General features: G+C 36.9%; 1 protein-coding gene across 3 annotated transcripts in view; it reads left to right on the forward strand.

Moving 5' to 3' along the window:
* adcy2b (adenylate cyclase 2b (brain)) overlaps window positions 1-13416 on the forward strand; it is an 86229-nt gene that overhangs the window by 12746 nt on the left and 60067 nt on the right. For all 3 annotated transcript variants that reach the window (XM_067411923.1, XM_067411922.1, XM_067411924.1), the window contains exon 2: window positions 9142-9339. In XM_067411923.1, coding sequence (XP_067268024.1) covers window positions 9142-9339 — 198 coding nt within the window. The remainder of the gene's footprint in view (window positions 1-9141; window positions 9340-13416) is intronic.

The following is a 13416-nucleotide window of genomic DNA, read 5'->3' on the forward strand; positions in this document are numbered from 1 at the left end:
AGAAATCAGGCTTAAGATCAAATGAACAAAGATTTTAAACAACAAAAATGAGTGTTTTTGAACCTATGAGTGTTTTTATACTATGGGCACTTTTGGCCCTGGGGACTTAACGTCTCTTAAAATACAATGAATTACTAAAAGTGTCATGTCTGTAATTGTCGTTTTGCTTTGCTTTGCTTTGCTTTGCTTTTGAAAATATTGAACATTTCCACCACATCTCAAATGATATTTATGGAAATGATGATGGTAGACATGACATTCATGTCCACCTTTCAATATGGCGGCCATGATTGTTTTCATTCTAAAGTGCCCTTCGGAGGGCGATATATCCGGTTTGGAACGCACCATCAGTCTCTGTACTGTGAAGTCGCTTGTGGCCCTTCCTAGTGCTGTCGCTCTAATGTCATTGGTAGACTGCACATCTGATCTATAGAAAATGCAATCACAAATAATAAAATCATTCTAATTTGACTAGGAATTAGGTTTAAAATAATTAAAAGTAACATTCTGCTGTTTTAGAGTGTTGTGACTGCAGAGCTCAGTGCATTAATTCATTAACTAGATTAACGATCGATCTATCAACAAATTAAACTCTCTAATACTAACTCTTTTAGTATTAAAAAATACTAAAACGTCATTTGAATTTGACAAATAATACATTTTTATGTACCTAATAATCAACACAATGCAGGGGAAACTGCAGCAGTGCTAAACTGCTTTTCCACGCATTGTTGTATGTACAGTCAAATCATATAAAACAGTGAAATCGCTCTGGAACTATGTCCCATCTGTCTTTCCTGCACTCGAGATGGTGACTTGAGCTCCAGAGAGCCTTCACTCCTATTGGTTGTCGCTTGTGAAATTCGCTCCTCATTTGCATAAAGTTGAAATTTCTGATTTAATAGTTAACCCAGTTGAAATTAATAAAATTTTTAAGAACTACTACTTAAATTTATATACTTCTGAAAGCCCTGAATCTAACTCTGAAATGTTGGAATTTTTAAACAATATAGATATATCCACCCTTAATTCTGTGCAGAAAAGTAATTTAGATCAGCGCATACAAATAGAAGAAATTTTGAACCCACTTTATATTAAGGCCTTAACTACTATTTACTTACATTTAAATTAATTATTTGATACAATGCACTTATTGTGTACATACATGTTTTTACATTGTAGTTATATTTTAAAAACACCTGCATGTAATTACATCTGTAATTAATTTCTCTAATTGCATTTATAATTACACCGTTGACCCATCCCTTAACCCTTACCCCTACCCTTAAACCTACCCATACCACCAAACCTGTCCCTAACCTTACCCGTATCCACCTCAATAGCAGCACAAGTGTTTCACAATTCAATATGAACCCAATAAGTATATTTTTTGATGTAAGTACATAGTAGTTAAGGCCACTTAATATAAAGTGGGACCGAAATTTTAAACTCGATCACATTAATGCAGAGTAAAAAAACTCCCGGCCCTGATGGCTATCCAATAGACTTTTATATAAAAAATTTGCAGATAAATTAGCCCCTCTTGTTCTTGAAACAGGGTCATGAAACCCCAAAACACTTTTTTTTTGAGATGTAAACAGATATGTATAGGCTGCACATCATTGAAAACACTAAAGATACTTAAAAAGTAGTTATTTTTGCATTTTTCAGAGCAATTTCTGTCTTCCGGTTTGAAAAGATGAGTCGGAGCAACGTCACAAAATCTGACGTAATCGTGTACTTTCGGCCCAAGTATGAGCATGGTCGAACATGCTGACGTAGACCGTTTCAAGCGATTCTTGACATATATTCATGACATAAAGCTAATTTAATCCAATCACTGCGCTGTAGTATGCATAAGATTATAATTGCGGTATTATGCATGAGGAAGTATCACTTCTCTCGCCTCGGTCTCTTGTCATTCAGAGACATATCGTATTATATCTTGTTTCCTCAGTGCTACAACACAATGTGCTTTCCTGCGACCAGAGCAGAGGTTTGTGTGCATGTGGATTGTTTTGCTGTAATCTACCAGCACAAATGGAAAATATGTTCGCGTGAGATTGCATTACAGCAGAGAATTCAAATGTCACAAAAGTGCTGTTCATTCACCTCTGCCTGCTCTAGCTGCGTTCAAACACGTGAGCCATGGTTTCAGCGCGGAGCTCCGCGTTGAGTTTAATAACACTAGCCACGTGGCACATAGCTCATACAGAATAAAGTATCCATGTTTAAAGTTTTTATTTCACACATTCTCCTGCACAAAACATTAACCAGCACGGTGTAGTTATGCACACATATTTCATCAAGTCTTCTTCAAATGAATTATATGTGCAAACTGGATACTGATACAGTGGTGTAGCCTATCTGAACGCAACGACACGATTATTCTAATAGACAAAAGACTGATTTTGAGACTGCAGTGCTCGTAAACGTAATCAAAGTAGCCTATTATTAGCCCTATTAAATATTTTTTTCGCATTTCTCCCTTGTGCTTGGGAGTTTGTTGTCATTTTCTCCGTGCTAATAATATTCATTATTCTGTATAATGAGTGTGTTCTATGTCTGTGCTTCATTGGTTGTTCTCTCCCCTCTTCTCCCCCTCTACACTCCCACTTTTCCAGAGCTTTACACGCCCATTTTAACAGAGTTTTTCCAGCTCAGAGGTGTGTTTCATGACCCTTTGAAATGTAATTCTTATAGGCCAATTTCTCTTTTAAACTCTGATGTTAAAATCTTGGCAAAAATCCTTGCTTTACGTTTAGATACAGTAATAGAAAACTTGATTTCAAAAGACCAAACAGGTTTTGTCAGAGGCCGGCATTCTTTTAGTAACATCCGGAGATTGTTAGGGGTAATCCACTCACCTAAACTTTCTCAGAACTCTGTCCCTCAAGTAGTCATCTCGTTAGACACCGAAAAAGCGTTCAACAGAGTTGAATGGAAATATTTATTCTCTGTGCTGGAAAGATTTGGCTTTGGAACGCATCTTCTGTCTTTAATTAAGTTATTATTTGATTATTATTATTCCCCTAATGCATCTGTAATCAAAAATAAAGTACGTTCAGAGTCTTTTCCCCTATCAAGGGGTACAAGACAAGGTTGTCCTCTTAGTCCTTTACTTTTTATTTTAGCCATTGAACCCCTATCCTATAGCGTTAAGACACTCACAGCATTTTACTGGCATCAACAGTAGGGGCATAGAACATAGAGTATCGCTATATGCCAATGATATGCTGTTGTACATTTCAGATCCGATCTTAGGTATTTCACAAGTAGTTAAGATGTTGAAACAATTTGGAATATTGGAACATTCTCAGGCTATAAATTTAATTTTTCAAAAAACATTTTTTTTTCCCATAAACGGTAAGGGTCTCCATATTACGAACACTGATATACCTTTTCAGCTGTCTGGGGATAAACATCACACAAGGATTCCCTAACCTTTACAAAGAGAACTTTGCTCTTTTAATAGACAAGTTAAAGCTAGACCTCAAAAAATTGGATTTGTTGTTTCTTTCTCTTGCAGGTAGAATCAATTGCGTAAAAATGAATATTTTACCGAGGTTCATGTACTTGTTTCAATGTATCCCAATCTTTTTAACAAAGTCCTTTTTTCAGAATTTAGACCGATTGATTTCATCATTTATATGGGGTGGAAAAACACCTAGAATTAAGGTATTTCTCCAAAAACAGAAATCTCAAGGTGTATTAGCGCTTCCTAACTTTAGGTATTATTATTGGGCTGCAAATATATCAAAAGTACTTTATTGGCTTAAGAACCCCAATGATGTCTGGTGTATTTCAGAGGTAAAATCATGTACTTCATCATCTCTTCCTGCTTTAGCTTTATCTAAATTGCCTCTTGGTATTTCATTGTATATTCAATGTCCAATTGTAGCAAACACCCTTAAGATTTGGTTTCAATTCAGACAATGTTTTGGTTTTAAAGACTTCTCCATAGCCAGCCCTATATGCAAGAATCACCTATTCCTTCCAGCTCAATTGGACTTAGTCTTCAACCAGTGGCAACATTTAGGTCTTGTCAAATTTATTGGTCTTTTTATTGATGATTTTTTTTGCCCCATTCTCCACTCTACCCTCGAAATATAATCTGCCAAGATCACACGTTTAGATATTTTCAAGTTCTATTCTTGTCCCACTTATCCCTCCATTCCTCCCAGTACAGGATTGGACGCAATTTTAAATATTTAATTGCATATGAATGGAGTAATTTCTAATGTATATAATATTTTAACGTCAATAAAAAAAGTATTAATCTACACAAAATCCATGCAGACTGGACAAAGGATCTGGCAGCGGATATATCAGATGAAACTTGGAATAATGGAATATCTAGAGTGAATGGAACAACTTCCTGTACATCCTCGCTTGGGTTTAATTCAGTTCAAGGTCCTTCACAGACTTTATTACAGTAAGGCTAGACTGTCCAAGATCTACGCTAATGTAGAAGACACATGTGAACGATGTCGTTCTGCTAAAGAAGACTTGGCTCATATGTATTGGGCTTGCTCCAGACTGCTTGATTACTGGACAACTATATTTAAAATTTTGTCTGAAGCATATAAGGATATCAGACCTAGCTTTGAAATTGCTGTTTTTGGAGTACATGAGCAAGGTGTGGTCATGTCTAAAAACTGTCAAGATGCTTGTGCTTTTGCATGTCTTTTGGCTCGGTTGCTTGATTGGAAATCAAAGAAACCATCTTTAGTTTCACTCTGGCTTAGTGATGTAATGCTGTTCTTGAAATTGGAGAAAATGAAATATTCTCTTAGAGGATCCACCAAATGTTTTTATTCTGTATGGACTCCAATGATCTCATATTTTGAAATGGGTGCAACTCTGCCCTCAAACTAAATGATGAACACCTGTGCATGTTTGAACAAATAAATAAATCGGACACAATGGGCTAACAACCATGTCAATTTCCTCGATGTTTGTAATATCAGAACTTTGAGATTCTGTTTTTCTAATGCTTTTCCAATTTGTTTTATTGTTTATTAGTTGTTGTTGTTTTTTTTATTTTTTTTTATAACTGTTCTGGGGTGGGTTGAGGGTAAGGGGGAAATTGTAAAATCAAAAGGAACATTGTTCATTTTATCTGTATGTAATATGTCACTGTTCTTCCTTTGATAAAATATATATATATATATATATATATATATATATATATATATATATATATATATATATATATATATATATATATATATATATATAAAAATAAATAAATAAAGTTGAAATTTCTGAACTTTTGTTGCGTGTCTCCCCTCACTTGATATGAGTACATTCTGTCACCAATGGTCACTGTCGCTCTTATCGCCTGAAGTCACCAGCGCTCCATTAAAATGGATGGGATCCTGTCACTGCATGTCGCTGGCGGTGTGAACAGGAGGTGTGCTCCAGATCAGGGTTTCATAACCCTGGGTAAAAAGCAGTGCTTATCCCGCTTCTAAATTAGAAGTGTGAAACGTTCCTTTACCCGGGGTTAAAAGTGGTGTTTAGAACGATGATAACCTGGGGTTAAGCGCTGTGTGAAAAGCCCTTATAGCTCTTTCAGTCTTAATTTAAAAACATTTTACCTGAAATTTTGAGTTCTAATAGTTTGCAAAAACAGTTACATACACAGTGATACTGTAAAAGTGGACTAGTGATTAGATAATCTTAGTTTACCTGATCAGCGTGATGACGTTTAATGTCCCTGACAAACTCCGTAGTCCCATTTAGCCACTTTTTAGCAACTGCCTTTTTCAAGACAAGTAAAAGCTTTAAAAAAAAATCACAAGGGGGTATAACTGTCTGATGTATTTTGTGTCATATAATAAAATGTGAAATATATTGAACTTGTGTTAACAACAGACCTTATTTCTGGCATTTAACCAAAAACCCATTCAAAAACCCAATGAATTAAGAGCGATGGAATCAGACATGCTAAAATGCTAACTCGTTTCCAGGTTTTGGTCTACAAAAATATGTCATCCCTGCAGCACTCTGTTGAGTCACTTGGGCCAGCCACCCAAACCACCCCAAAAAAAAAATTGTGATGGCAATTTTTTCATGTTCCAGTATCTTTTTTTCTTTCAGTTTTAAAATAGATTATTGTCATGTTATTTCTATGCATGAAAAATTAAAGCAGGTGTGGGCACTTCTCTATATGCCTGTCTGTCTTTGTTAATGGAAAGAGAAAGGGTGTGTTCCCCAAGAGTTCATTGAGATTCAATCTGCGTGCCAGAGTTCCCTTGAATTTGTAGTACTCCCTGGGGTGTCTCCTCTAATGGCTGGTGAGTCATACTGTGGTACAGGCATTATATTACTGTGAGGTTGCCAGCTCAATGCTCTCTCTCATCATTCACAAAACACACACACAGTCATCCGAACCGATGGTGCAACACCATATTACCCACATCTACAGTACTAGTATGAGCCACATGCACACACACACACACACACACACACACCTCAAATAAATCATTTCTAACTGAATTGAATTAATTTATTTTTATTTTATTTTTTGTAGAATAGTTTTAATGATGGCCAGAGGACGAAGTCAATTCTAACCGCAATAAAAACTCAATGGCATATGTCATGAGTCATCTCCAATAAATCTGCATAGATAATGTAGCTATAATGTAGTTATTAAAATTCTCCCCTTTGAATGTACCCTACTGCAGCAGCTTGGTCTATTTCTGTCTCTGTCTGAATTTGATGAACAGTCTGTAAGTGTGTTACTTTGAGCTCCACAGAAAACTAGTGAATGGTGACGACAGCTACAGGCAGGGCTCTGAACTGGTTCAAGGAACGAAAACAAAAAACGGAACGAACGAAATTTTAACTGGAACATAAACCAAAATGAAAACAAAATCAAGTTTAATCATTCTGAACAGAAACGCTTATTTGAAATGACCATTAACCGATTAAATGGTTAGCTCACCCAAAAATGAAAATTCTGTCATTTATTACTCACCCTCATGTTGTTCCACACCCGTAAGACCTTCGTTCATCTTCGGAACACAAATTAAGATATTTTTGATGAAATCCGATGGCTCAGTAAGGGCTCTATTGAGAACAAAGCCACTGAATCTCTCAAGGTCCATAAAGGTACTAAAAACATATTTAAAACAGTTCACGTGACTACAGTGGTTCTACCTTAATATTATAAAGCAATGAGAATAATTTTTGTGCGCCAAAAACAAAATAACAACTTTTCAACAATATCTAGTGATGGCCGATTTCAAAACACTGCTTCAGAGCTTCTCTAAGCTTCCTGTAGCGAGGTATGTAGATCAGGGAAGAAGAAGGTGGGAAGTGTTAAACGTTAACACACTTTAATAATATAAAATAAACAAACAGTACAAAAGTAAAGACGGCAGCCCCTCATGGACAACTGCCACACACACAGATTCCCAAGCTTCTATGCTCTACAGCAAAGGAAGTCCTGGCTGTTACACCTTCCTCCCTGCCTTGCGGGCCTCAGCCCTATAAGGCCCCAAGAGCAGAGCTCTAAAGGGAAAATACCCAAAAGAGCCTCAGCTATGTCAAGCATATCTTACCAGTATTTTGAAACATTTCTTTTAGAAGCATGAAAATAATCTGTTATTGAAATTGTGATTAAATTATGTACAGAAAGCAATCAACGATCTCTCCCTTTATAATCACTGGAGCTGTCAATCACACAGTGCGAGTTTAACTATGACTGAGTTCTGGACTCTCGCCAAAACTCCCGTTATAATCAATGACGCTATCTACACTGCATAGTGAAACTCTTATTTACATCGTGTTTGCACTGTTAGTCATGATGAAAGCATTTGTGAGAGTGCAGAAATCGATTTGCAATGATGAGATCACTGCATTCACGCGCTCAAAAGACATGTCTGTCATCGGCTACAATGCTCATAGCTGTAACCTTTCATGCCATGAGAGTAGATCTAAATATAATGCTAAAATCAATACTCACAATTAGGTAATCTCGACAGCTGTAATAGTAAAAACGTAGTAAAAGTTTTCAAGAGAGTTCTACATGTAATACTTATTTCACATGCAAAGATGTTAGCCAATCATACATTAGAGCAGACATGCCCTTTCTAATCAGAGGGTTAAAATCAGGATATAAAATGACTGTATATTTCTAAATTCTGATCATTTTTGATGTAAAAATCATACTAACATTTATAAGTGCACCTCATATAAAACATTATAAAATAATTAAAAATGCAGTTCATGACCCCTTTAAAGACCCCAATGTAACTAGGGGAGAACAGCTCATACCCTGCCTTGAATAAAGCGACACCTGTGTCCCAACAGGAGTACACAACCCTCCGACAGCACTGCTGAGCGGATTTCATGGTGTGCAGTGCCCCACAGGCCTGACTTGCCTCAGTTTGCTTTCAGTGCTATGTTTACATGCCACTTTTTGCTTCAGTCTGAATGAATTTGTTTCGATTATTATTAGGGATTATTAGGGTCCATGTAAATGGAGCAGTTTCACACATATGATTTAAAAAAACTTGGAATCATATGGATACTTATGAAATGCCCACTTTATATAAACCAATTCTGAGTAGATCAAGTCCTGCAAAAAAACAAAACAAAAAAACCATCATTACATATCCTGTTGGATGAACATTCGGTGTTATGCCACATTATGGAAGTGAAATGGGTTGCAAATGTTGTTTCATGTTATCTTTAATATGCACTAATTGATTTGATTACATTTTTTGAGCACAAACCTATTTTCAAATAACCCTTGCGATAACAGTTTGAGTGCAAAGATTTTTTCAAATGTTAATTGTCCATATTAATTAATAATTCAACAGAAAAAACACTACTATCACACTCTGACAGAACCATTAGGTTAATGGAAAAGTTTGAGCAGACATACTAGACTGAACTCTGGTCAAGAGTCTAAGGTTAGGGTCACAGTATGTCTGTTTCATTATTTTGGCATTGAATCATAGAAAAATATTTCTGTCAGTTATTTGTATTAATCCTGCTCTAAAATGGAATATGCCTTGTCTTCTTTTATCTGTTCTTTTTCAGCATATCTCAATAGAATGTTCTCTTCTTTATCAGCTAGTGAATGCATGAGTGAATAAGCCATGAACTGTCATTATGTTTCCACAGGACATGGAGCGCCACATGGCCTTCATCATGACTGTGCCCACAACTCTGGCCATTTTTCTCGCCATCTTCATCCTCGTCTGCATCGAGTCTGTCTTCAAAAAGCTTCTCCGCCTCTTCTCCCTGCTCATCTGGGGCTGCTTGGTTGCCATGGGTTACCTCTTCATGTTCTTTGGTGGGATCATCTGTCCATGGGACCAGGTGAGACTTGAGTGACAGCACTTTCGTAGCTCTCCATTTCAGTGCAATTGTTCTTCAGTGTCTGCCTTTGACCTCTATGGCTATCACTTTCTAATTTACTTTTTATCATACTGAGGCACTCAGAATTAAGTATTCGCCATGCATAAAACACAACTTGCGTCAGTACGATATATATATGTAGATGTGCAAGTAAATTGCTTGGATGGAAAGCGCTAGCGGACACAGTGAAAGCGCTCTACAATCATGCAGATATTCACTAACGTGGTGTCATTTTCTTTCAGTCATTTGCACAGTAATTCATGAATTTTAGTGTGCGAGCTGTTCTGCTCACTGAATCATTCATTAATTCATTGAACTCCGCTTAACACATGAGTTTGGCTAATGACTGTGACACAGTCTTAACAGAAATGCATGTCTTAGAGTAATTATGACAGTCGGCACTATTTATGTCCACCTCTGCATCCATAAAATGAATCGGTATTGAAACAGACTTGCATGCCTTGTTCGAACACTTTGCCTTTTTTTTTTTTCCCGCTCTGCTCTGTTATCGAGGAGGAGGTGCAATCAGCCTAGCCACCACTCAACAAGATGGCAAAAACATCCACAGTTTGGTCGTCTTTTATAAACAGCTCTTGAGTTATGATATTGCGGTGGCTGTAGGAAGAGAGATTGGCTGTTCGGTGCCGGAGTAAATGTACCTCTCCATGAGTCACCCGAGCTGTTTGCTTGACAGGACTTAATAACTCGGATGGGGTCAGTGATCTGGAAATTATGAGATATGCATATACGGCACAAACTGGCTCTGGATCAAAGGACAGCAACATTTCACCAGGAACTACTTCAGTAAGAGATGGGTGGCACCTAAATGACATCCATTTTAAACTGTCAACAATAAATTATGCCCACTAACCTGAAGAGAAGTTTGAGTTTATGGATATCATATTAATGAGTGACCCAAAGCTGTAGTTGTGTTATCTGACTGTGCTCTCTCAGTAGCTGTTTTGTTTCATTTTACTTTTAGTTTTGTTTGCTTTTTGTTTTGTTTTGCTTTATATTTTGTTTTACTTTTTGTTTTGCTTTTTATTTTGTTTTACTTTTTTATTTTGTTTAACTATTTTGTTTTTATTTTGTTTTACTTTTTTATTTTGTTTTACTTTTTGTTTTGCTTTGCTTTTTGTTTTTGTTTTGTTTTGTTTTAAGCTAATCAGTTCCCTCGTTGTAAATGCCATGTGACATGGAGCATTGCTAGACCTGTACTGAAGATCTGGACTGCAAATCTTTTCCGGATGTGGCCCTGAATGTTTTAGAGTCACAAGGGTAAATGTAAATTCCCTTTGACTTTGACTTTATGGGTCATTAGAGAAACCACAATTCAAAAGTACAGAAAATCATGATACAGTTTAAGTAAAAATCACAACATAAAGTGTGCTTGGCTTCTAATATATCCACTGATATTCTGATATATCCACATTTTATTTGGTCTAATAAACAAAAAAGATATATATGTATAAGTAATATGATTTAGTTTATATATTTTTATAATTCTGATTATTTTAGATGACTATTTATTTTATTATCTTTTCTAGCAAATCTTAATCCACCTCATTTTTCAAGTAAGAGTGGGTGCGGCAATTTGTAATTTTAAAGGCCCACTGAATTGCCATGGAACACGCAGCATTATTCAATGGGTTGACGTATTTTCAGCTGAAACAGGAAGACCGGGTGGGACACATCGAACAACTCCGCCCCCAATAGCCTTTCTTTATACCACAGCTCTGTAAAACCTCAGTTTCCTTCTAATCTCTAACCGCTTCTCCTTCTAATGTTCTCTATATCACTTTAAAATACAGCCTTCTGTGCAGAATTCAAAGGTACCTTTTGTGGTCTGAGCCGACTCGCAGTCCGCGGATATGATCCACTCTGTGCTCTCATGTCTCTGGACCAGAGCAGAGCAGACTGTGTTTGCACGTCAATGGAAAGCATATTTACACTGTGTGAATTGTTCCCTATTCTCTATATAGTGCACTATGTGCTATTCATCATATACAAACTAGTAAATGAGTGAACAAAAAAACGATTTCAGCCGCAACTTCAGCGTCTGTTTATAGTGTAGGAGGGGACGGGACTTCAGATTCTAGAGAGCATTTGATTGGACAGAAGATCTGACAAGAAGCTGAAGTGCGATGTGATGTCATGAAAATCTGTGATCCAAGTGAGAGACTGTAAGATTTGAATGCTTATATCTCCTAAATGTGAATTTTGTCATTGTTTTGGAACACACCAGCTAATTCATAACCTTAAGACCAACATATTGAAAAATGGTTGATAGAAGTGATAATAGCTAAATTAAAATAAAATTGTATAAAATAAAATAATATACAAATATAGAAGGATAATTTTGAGAATATAAGGCTAATTTTGAATGGTCATCAGTGGCGAAAAATGCTTTTTTACAGCCAGATAGTGTAGTTACTACATCTACCACCAGGGGCTAACTGGGCCATGCTAACCAGCTAAACCTTGTTACTTTATCTGCTCAAGGCTGGTTTGTGCTGTGTTGGTACTGATGTAGATTATGGATCACTATAGCCATGCTAAGCAGTGCCAACTGGTGAAACTGAACCTAAGTTAAGAAGCTAGCGGCATCCAAAACCCAACATATTATGATGAGCAGATACACAGGTCTTTTTTATCAGGGCACTGCCATATAAATTACCCCTAAGTCTGAGCCAACATTGTGTGACTGAAGGCTTAGCTATAAAGGGAACCAGACATCTAATGGAGGAAATTCAAAAAATCCTGCTAATAAGGCTTCACATACGTGACGGGAAGAACTAGTCAGGTTCAGGCGATCTGTATAAGCTAATAAGCTAAACACCTAATTAGGACTCAAAGTACTATAGCAAAGTACTAATTAGCAAAGAGTTTCTGGATGTTTCTGGATGTGTCTTGAAGTAGCATTTGTGCACTTATTAGCGGAAATGAATGGCACAGTAGCTTCGTCTATAGTAGATGAAGGCTTAAAGAGCTCCATTAGGCAATGCCCTATTTAATTTCCTGTTTTTGACTGTAGCCTTTTAAGATACACACTATTCCGCTCTCTGGTTATGTTCTTTGAGGTGAAACATCACTACTGTAGCTACACAGCCACATTGCTTGAGCGCTAATAAGCTTTATGCTTGCAGTTGTTTTGCAACACTTGTTAGGAAAAACTATGGAGCCCTGGGCATTGTCACCAGCATGGGTCGAGGTACTATTGCAGATGAAAAGCCCTCGCTGTTCCTATCAGAGGTCTGTAATGCAGGCATCATTAACCCACAGCAGTAGTTCTCCAATAGATACGCCCATGAAAAGCCAACAACCGTTGTATGTTGTACAGAAGAGAGAACATAATTGAGCTCAGAGCCATCAGAGGAACAAAAGGCAGTCATACTCACCTTTCACCAATCAGCCTGAGCGTAAACTCAGAGAAAAGACTCCTGAAAACACGGACAGCCCCGCAGACCCCCATTTCCCATAGTTTGGTGTTGACAGAGGTGCCTTATATGAAGGATGTAAAGGAATGTTCGGGTACTAATGAAGTGATGAGAGAGGCAGACAGGTGAAAAAATAGATTTCGAGTCACTTTTTAATAGTTTTTAAGGAGGAGGGCAAAAGGAAAATGCCTCCTTCAGATAAGCTGGCAGAGTAAAATCTGTAAATCAGAGGTGATTGCTCAAAGATAGCGCAGGAAGCACGTTGTGAGACGTGGGAAGCAGTTTTTAGCAGCATTGCAGACTGTCACTATGATACAAAATATATGTGAATACCCATTTTTGCTATTGACGTGTGACATTTGTGCATACCTACGTTTGAAAAGCACCAGCTGCCACTGCTGGTGGTCAAGAATGGATCCGTTAAAGCTACTGCATTGAGTAATGTGTTGAATTCTGGTAGTAAATTTTGGTTGTAATACTCTAAATTACACAAATAAATTAATAAATATTATTTATTTTGTTCAAATTCTGGGTATGAAGCGTTGATCCATTAGATTCAGTACCATTAACAAATAATCACACTATGAAAAACAAAAGACAG

The sequence above is a fragment of the Chanodichthys erythropterus genome, chromosome 15, assembly GCF_024489055.1.
Source record: "Chanodichthys erythropterus isolate Z2021 chromosome 15, ASM2448905v1, whole genome shotgun sequence".
NCBI lineage: Eukaryota > Metazoa > Chordata > Actinopteri > Cypriniformes > Xenocyprididae > Chanodichthys > Chanodichthys erythropterus.